This window comes from Ceratosolen solmsi, unplaced genomic scaffold, assembly GCF_000503995.2.
Source record: "Ceratosolen solmsi marchali unplaced genomic scaffold, CerSol_1.0 scaffold10, whole genome shotgun sequence".
In the NCBI taxonomy this organism is placed as follows: Eukaryota; Metazoa; Arthropoda; class Insecta; order Hymenoptera; family Agaonidae; genus Ceratosolen; species Ceratosolen solmsi.
Genome location: NW_011948412.1, coordinates 7,209,505 through 7,218,946, shown reverse-complemented (window position 1 = coordinate 7,218,946; position 9,442 = coordinate 7,209,505). Strand labels below are relative to the sequence as shown.

General features: G+C 24.8%; 1 protein-coding gene across 1 annotated transcript; it reads right to left on the bottom strand.

Annotated features, from left to right (window-relative positions):
* Window positions 1-5,021: 5,021 nt before the first annotated feature.
* On the bottom strand, window positions 5,022-6,215 carry LOC105368711 (ribosome biogenesis protein TSR3 homolog). The gene is made up of 4 exons (XM_011507794.1): window positions 6,051-6,215; window positions 5,804-5,970; window positions 5,265-5,652; window positions 5,022-5,185 (listed from the first exon to the last, which is right to left on the bottom strand). The coding sequence occupies exons 1-4, from the start codon at window positions 6,163-6,165 to the stop codon at window positions 5,064-5,066; spliced, it is 792 nt and encodes a 263-aa protein (XP_011506096.1). The 5' UTR covers window positions 6,166-6,215; the 3' UTR covers window positions 5,022-5,063.
* Window positions 6,216-9,442: the final 3,227 nt, after the last annotated feature.

Here is a 9,442-nt window from a genome sequence, read left to right as displayed (position 1 = left end):
AGATGAGATTTAATTAATTAATTAATGGCATAATCTTTAACAGCTTATTCAAATTATTATTATATCAAGATTAAAAATTTTGTTTGAAACTTGTTTAAAAAGAAAAAAAAAGTGAAAAAAAAATCTTTTGTATTACATTCCTTCCATGCTTAATCGTGAATCACCGAAGTATGAATAAATCTTTTTTTCAACTAATTATTTTTATCAGTTCTTTCTTTTCCTTTTTTTTTTTTTTTTTTTATTACTCCAGTATAACAATTATAACTAGTAAAGATTAATAAATTAAACAGGAAGCTGGACATTGCTTATATTTTATTAAGAAATCCATAATAATGATTGTAGAAAATATTTTCCAATTATATGATAATTCTCGTAATATAACAATTTATTTGGATCTACATCATTAACGAACATATATTTAGAAAAATTTCGTTAAAATGCTTGATCAATGATTCAATTTATGCGCTCATTTTAACCTTAATTTCTTTCTATTACTTCACCATTTTTTTCTAAATTTTTTTTTTCACGCTTATTATAGTGACTCAGTAGGCGCAAAAAATAAACTCCGTTATATTTTCATCTAATTATACAAAGCTATAAGATATTTTGTTTTTTTTTTTAAATATTTATATTTAAAATAAATAAATATATATATATATATATATATACATATTTTTTTTTATTTTTATTTTTAATTATTGTAATACATTATTATTTTCTAATTATTCGCATGTATAATGTAGTTTTCGGAAAAAATTTAAAAGATCGCTTATATTCCATTACTTAATTTAAGCAATTTTTCATTTATTTTCATTGATATTATAAAATAAATTATAATATAAATGTTGCCACGTGCAGGAAAAAAATATTAATGAGTAAATTTATAATGTGAACTGGAGCGTTTTCTGTAATTAAAAATCCCAACGTAATCTCAATTTGACAAAAGTATAATTATTTCTTGGTTAAAAAAAAAAAGAAAAAAAAAATATCAACAAACTTAAATAAAGGCAATTTGTTAAAGGTTTTTGTTTTATTGTAAAGTACCGAAGATTTACATGCAATTCTAATTATAATCATGATTATAAAATAAAAAGAAAAACACAATATACGTAAAAACAATATGTATTATTAATAATATTAAGAAATTTTTATTACAAATATAGTTTTATTTTATTTCATCATTTTTTCTTATATATATATATATAAGCATATATCTTCTGGAGTTTTATTTATTAAAATTTACTGGCTTTGCAAGTAAAAGACAAAAGATATTTAATGCACATCTTTCAAAACTATAATCATGCATGATTGAAAAATTCGCTTTAACAAGAGATAAAATAAAATAGCGATTAATGTGTTTTGATGCCTGTAATGTTAAGCCATTACACACGTATATTTATTGAAGTTTACGAAGCCATATAACTGATATTAATCTAAAAAATTATGAGGGTACAATGTGAGAACCGAGTGAAAATTGTAAAACGCGTGAGACGTATTTTAAATTACATAACTTTTGTACTTGTAAGCATAAAATAATAATATAAGTACTTGAAGCTATAACATTTTATTTTAAGTAATAACAGTAAGTTTCTGTTTAGTTCATTGATTTATTTATAAATTATTTTTTTTTGCAGGCCATTTAAGCTACAAAAGTTTATTAATAAAAATAGCCACGACATTGTCAGCTCTGTCGTAAGTGTAATAGCTTAATGTGAGAAAGAAAAAAATAGCAAGAGGTACTTATTATTTTCGTAATATTTGACGGAGGACTATAAATGATTTTAGTCTCGTAAAGCACACATGTACAAATCGTGCGGAAAAAGGCACGAGGATACTCGTCATCAGGCTTAAGATTGCGAAGCCAATGATTTTTGGTGTTCATGGGAAAGTTGTGGGCGTCGCATATGCGTGGGTCTAATGCTTGGATGGCCTCGTCTTATCCATATTCAGATAAGTATTCGATTACCATTCGTTAATGGAGCCGAAAGAAATATTCGAATTTTCAAATATCATCAACCATATGGACTTGCCAATGATTTTACAAATACTTTATGAATGATAAATTTTATTATCTAAACATTGCACAATTGACTGTGTATTTTAATAATATCTATTTCATATAACTTGTATACATTAAACAAATAATACCATTGTAAATAACTGTAAATATTATGGGAATACATTTAAGAATTTATATTGAGAAGATAAAATTTTATAAGAGGCATTTCAATTGACTTTATTTTCTATTCGTTTAATGATTATTTGTAAGTTTTTTGTTTCATAAATTGATATATCACACATAATTTTCAAGGATATTAGGACTAGAACTAGGACTAGGACTAGGAATAGACCTATAGACTGAAAAACAATTTATTTAATCAGCCATATTTACTAATGATTGCGCTAAAGCAGTATTTGCTCAAATTTAACCATATTAATCAATATTCCATACGAGTTGATACAAGGCAATAATATTTCAATAAAAGTCCATTAATAATGATCTATTTATATATATATATATATATATATATATATATTTCATTCTTTGGTTTTCTACAATATTTGAATTTAATTCAATAGCCGATTGTTTGACAAAGATATCAACTTTGTTATATTATATCCAGCCTAATACACGATAAAATTAATGATTAATTATAGTTTTGCGAAAATAGATGGTTGTAGTCTACGACTTTCTTATATACATTTCTTATATATATATATATATATATATATATAGATATATGTATGTACGTATGCATGTATGTATGTATATGCGCAATATATATCCATGTGTGACAAAAGATTATAAATATCCTTCTAAAAATCTTACTGCTTTTGTTTCAATTTCTATCAAGGACGTATAAGTATTTAACCAATACGGTGGTATTCGATTTAATTAATTATGCAGTATAAATTTTAGGATACACTTCTTAATTTAGCGGTACACTAACAATATATTATATTAAATTTATAAATAAACTATATAGACATTATATAATAAAATAATTCCTTGTAATATATTTTAATAAAACTAACTCATACAAGTATTGTTTTATTTTATAAGTGAAAGGCTTCTTGAAAGTTACGAGTAACAATAGGTTCATTGTTTTAAAACATTAAATAGTTTGAATTTTTCGTGAGCGAAATAATTTTATTTAATGGATGATTTTTCTTCTCATTAGGACGTAAAATATCGGCAATAAAATATATCAATTTGCAAACTTAAAATTAAAAAAAAAAGCATTAAAAAGAAAATAATGTTTGTTAATTAAGTGGACTTTTTAGTTATCATAAATAAATAATAAAAAAAATCTTTATTTTAAGTTATTCACTCATGCCTTGGCAATTAATTTGAACTTTAATATAATTTGTATTTATATATATCTTGACTTTCTATAATTTATACGTAACGTTTGTCGAATATAATTTCTTGAATTTTAAATGTACTTTCATATAATTATTATTACATTTAATATAAATTTCCATAATATTCTAACAAATTTTTCAATCAAATTAGCAAGCAATGATTAATTGATAAATTTGTATATTATAAGAATAGCATTATATATCATTGATTTATTTAATTGTTTGAATTAATGTTTGTAACAAAATGATGATAAATTTACCGTTTCGTTAATTAATAAACTAATTAAATGGACAAAACTGAATTACGTGTCACGTAATGTAAAATAGAATTTATTTCATATGATTATCAATCGAATATCATTTGTTTTACACTTATCGCTCTCTAATGAAATATATGCTCGAACACGGCTAAATTAAAATTTTTTTTCTGTTACAAGGATCTTTATTACACTTTCTTTGATTGGGTAAGATAGTGAGTGAGTGAGTGAGTGAGTGAGTGAGTGAGTGGGGGGGGAGGTTAGAAAGTTATTAGTATCAGAATTGAAAAATTGCCCAAATACTATTTCAAGATTGATGACTTGTAGATAAATATAATATATATATTTAGAAATGCCTATTAGGGATGTAATAAAGAACAAAATTAAAATAAATTTAATATAATGGGATGTCTGAAGAATGATTGTAGTTGGTATGTAATTTTGAAAGAATTTGAAATAAAAATGATGTTTTATATTTAACATTTTATTATTTCGCTAATAAATACTATTACCATTATTTTCATCTCCTTTCTGATTTAAACTCTGATTTTTTAAAGGACAATACAAACAAACTTATTTTAGAGTATTACAATAATATAAAAATATTAAATAAATAAATAGTATCAGTCTTGAATTTATATTATTCAAATATGAATGACATCAAGTATTTATTGATTATCGATGAATGTAAATTTTAATGTTAAATAGTATGTTACAAATATAGTGAAAACCATGTATTGCCAGTTTTGATACAAAATTTAAAAGTATTTATTAATTCCAGTTATAAGTGAGATTTATAATATTAAAAATTTTACATCAAATTTCAAAATAAATTTAGCTATTTTGATATTAGAGACTGGATAAATTAATATATATTCTCATACATGGTATAATATAATAATATTATTTATTTATTAAAGATTGTGCAATATTTTAGTTTTTTAATATTAACAATTAGGTAGGCAAATATTCTTAAATAAATTCCTGTGTGTGTCTAAAATAACAATTAAAAATCAATGCAATAATACATTATATAATGTTCTTTTCTATTTTAGAGCCAATAAAAAGTATTTTATTAATATTAAAATAATAGAATAACAATTATATAAAAGCTTATTAAAATTTTAATAATCATTAAGAAATTTGTAATACTTTTCACATTCATAAAAGAATACGCGTCAAAATAAAGATATAATTTAGGATCAAAGTACTAAATGCAACCTATTTATTTTCTTACATATTTTTATGTATTTCAAAGCATCATTTTACTACTATATAAATATAAATGATGAAATAAATAATTTCTATAAAGTATTATGTTCCTTTCATCTAAATAAAAAATATTTACAAAATCTAGAATAAAAAACGCTTAATTATAAAGTTTAATCAACTTTCATCTTTATCAGAATTGAAAAAATGGGCTTCATGATTTTTACTCCATCATACTTTACTTTCTTCTTCGTTAATTATATTTGGCGTACTCGTCTCTGTTTTACTTTCTTCATTTTTCTCACTTTTATCATCTTCCGATTCACTTTCCGATGGTGGAAAATCTGGCATTGCTGAAAAACAAAGTACAAGCACACATTATTATCGATACATAAAAATTACTGTTAACGGAATCAATATTTAAATAATTACCTAGTCTATCGGCTCTTTCTTGCCTTGCTTTAATTAAGAATTTATCTTGGGCTTCTATAATTTCTTCGCTATTTGAGCATGCAGCGTAGCTTTCTAGTAGATCAGCATTTAGTTCTAAAAATGAATGTCCCCAAGAAAACTTACCAAGATAAAAGTGAGCATCTTCTGGAAATCCTGTAATAATTAATGTAGCAGCTATAGCTTCAACGCAACTTAATTGACATGGTTTTCCATAATTAATTGGATTTGCTGCTACGAGAAAAGGTAATAACCTTGGATGCAGTGCTTTCATTCTACTAAACGGAGTATCGTCTAATCGAGCCCAACTACAATCGACAACTGCACAGCCATTTTCTTGAATGATTTGTTTATCGAGTGGACTTACACACTGAAAATTAGAAACATGTCTCTTCATATAATAAATCGCTTATTATTAAAATAATTAAGCGTAAAAGTCTCTACGCATTAAGTATTCTCAAATTAAATAAATATATTAACTTTTAATTTAATAATAATAATATAAGATATTAATTAGTTACTTTAGTTCCTACAGGAGTTAAAACTAGCCCAGAAAATCGAACCCCGAGTCGGAGAGTTTTTATTAATCCATGTCTTGCAAGTTTTCTACCAGAACATTTTTTGGGATCGCAGTGCTCAAGATCCCACATTGCAACTGGAAAAGGTAATGGCCATTCTTGCTCGGGTTCTATAAATAGCAAAAATTGATTTATAATATAGATGGTATCGATGCAATTCGCTTAAACTTTGTAATACTATTATATCTACCAGAATCTTCCTTATCGGATTTATCCCGTTCTTGTAAATATTTTTCCTCCTTTCCGATAACATTACGCTTCCGTCGATCCGACAATCTATTTTTATTTCTCCCTTTTGCCGACATTGTGCGGTATCGAGTTCAAAATTTATATTAAACTAGATAATATGCGTTGATACAAAAATTACCTAAAAGTCATGCAATTAAAGGCTAACTCCCTTTCTAATTTGAAGGTTATTCTCACGGACTTTAAAATAACTTTTTAGAGTCACTGTACTCCCCCTATCTCATTTATGCCTTTTACGTATTTTTATTTATTTTTACACTTGTGATTAAATTCGATGTGAACAAATTCAACGATAAAATATTTTAGTCTTAATTGACACTTCTTTTGCGATAGTTTGATAGATTTTACATTTTTGGATGTCTGTTGTTGACACGTTTTCTTTTCTTTCTTTCTTTTTTTTCTGTTTTTTTTAATTTTTGTATTGTGTTACGTGATCTTGATTCTTGATTGACAACTGACACGAAAATTGATTATCCTTAGAAATCCCGCCTGATCTCGAAAATTTTTAACAATTTATATTATCGAATTATGTAAGTAACAGTTGCAATTAATAAATTCTGTGTTGTGTAATGAATTGTAAAATTGTATTTTAAAAATTATTATTAAAAATTGACGAGTGAGCAAAAATTTGGTCTGTATCAACGATAAATATTCTCAAATGTACATAGATTAAAACTTGTATTACTAATAGTTAATTAAAATTATAAGGGTATTGTAAAACAATAAAAGAAAATTAAATTATCTCTCATAGTAATTCATTAATGTTGTAAGTTTTCACGTAATTTGACGGTCAAAGTGAAGAATATATTGTTCACTCATTGCTAAAAACAATCACTAAAAATTTAATTTTGTGTACTCTTAGCGTTTATAAATATATGTAATAAATGCTATTTTTCATTAAATTTTCAACAAATCGCCCTCTGCAATGAGACTGACATAAATATATTAATTTTCCATTGAAAAAGAATATAAGTAAATTTTGCAATTAAAACCTAAAATTACATATAACATATTAGTGGAATTAATTTGTGGTAAAGTACGTGTAGGAACTGGAACATACACACAATTTTGCTATGTAATCATCATGTGATTATTAAGACTATTTGTTACCTTATCGTACAGACATTATTATATATATAAAAAAAAAAAAAAAAAAAAAAAAAAAAAAAAAAAAACCGCTTAGGCGCTCGTTTTAATTGCGACGGCACTGAAAACATTGCAAACGCAATATCTTGCTCCGAACGTATGTGTTAGTTGTGTATGCGAATGGAGGCGTTTAACAAGTGTCTCGCGATCGTCGTTTTCTTTTTCTTTCTTTCTTTCTTTCTTTTTTTTTCTTACCCACTGTCAGTACTCGGTAGTCAAACGTTTTGCGAGTAACAAAGCGGTCGGAAGTAAGCATTTGTAAACGTTTGTATGCATCAAATTTTTTTATACTCTCCAGATGCGGAAAAGGCCTACAAGATATTTCGATCGATTAGTCAAAGAGTTAATCGCGAGTATTTTTCCAGGATAGCACTGAGATATATTATTAGTTTTTCGTAAAAGTTATTTTTTCATAAATCGTTTCGACCTGCTGGTCTGTTGTGAGAAAGTGTCAGTCAATAGTCTTTGAAATGTAGTGTTTAGTGTTTATTATTTATAGTGTTGTTGGATTTTTCTAATCAACTTTATATCTAAATTCTTGAAAGATTTTGAGGCAAGGACATGCACGTATAAATTCATTTCACTGAATGTTTACTTTAATTCATTTGTGGATCAGTTATAATATTGTTTCCCTAATTTGACAATATTTTCTGGGTTTTGAATTAACAAAATGAGTTAATTGAGTTATAAGTACGCACGTGATCTTATACTATTTTATGTAATTAAATAATAACGTGTCTTATTGTATTACGCTTATTCAGTATTAAAGAAAATGATTGTACATGCTATTAGTGTTTTTATTATCGATGGTGATTTGCTTCAATTTATATTATCAATAAGCAATGAGATACATTTATTAGGATATTTACACATTAAAAAATTTATCCTTAAAATAATCCAAAAACTTAATTTTAATAATAATAACGCTATTGGTATATTGTCATATTATTTATTACAATATAATATAATATTTCTACATTTGCAATAAAAGTTACGATCAAGAATATGAGCGAATATATTTCAATTTGTTTGAATAAATAATTTCATTTATATGCAATAAATATTGCAATAAAAACAGCAAACAAAAAAGATCTTGATACAAGTTCAATAAAAGTCATTGCATCTTATTTAAAATTAAAATTTTCGTACCATTTTACATTATATATGTTAAATTGGACTTGAATAATGTTTTTAAATCGCAATGATTTGGAGGTAAATTATTGAAGTCTTAGCTTTCAATTATTATTTTTACATAAGACTATATAGCATTATATAATAATACATAGGACAATTTACATAAATTATATAACATAAAGTGATATATAAAACTTGATTAGTTTTATATAAAATAGGGCAATTTTTTTTTTTAACTATCGATATTAATTCTTTGATTTATTTAATAAATACTTCTTAATATATATGAAATTTTAGGATATTTTGGGTAATGCAATTTTTGTATATTTTAGCTTATTCATTTGTAATTTTGAATTTTATATGTTGTTTACGCAGCCAGGATATAATGGATCCAGGTATTTGAGTGAATACTGGATAAATTTATTGACCAAATTATTATTTGATTTTAGCATGATTTTTTTATACTTAATTATCGTTATAATCGCAGCAAAAAGTGTGAGAAATTAAGTATGATTACGATGATTTGTACATTTGCAAAAAAAAAAAAAAAAAAAAAGTACTGATAAAAAATTTGAATTCATCAAAATTTATTTCACTTGAACTTGGCCTTGATCTCATTTACATTAATTCCTTAATATATTATCATCAATAAATATGTTAAAATTTCCTCAAAAGATATCATATTACATAAACAGCTTCTTTTTATATTTTATTAAAAAGATTAATTATTCATGTAAAAACGTTTAATTTTTAAGATACAAATTTCCTCGACTACATTGACAGAAGATTATTATTTCTCGCATGACTGTATGACTCTTTAATTCCATAGAAATTTAATTGATCTAAATACTCTCTCTTGGTACTTTAGAATTTTAATTAGAAATCCGTTTAAACTGTCATAATAATTATTCTAATTATATATTTGTTTAATATTCTTCGATTGATTTGAGAATATCTTTTCATTTAGCAGAAAACATTGGTAAAGAAGGAGCTTTAAAAGTATCAAACTGGATTCGAGGGATTTGGGAGATGCGACGTCGCACAAGTCCGGTTCAG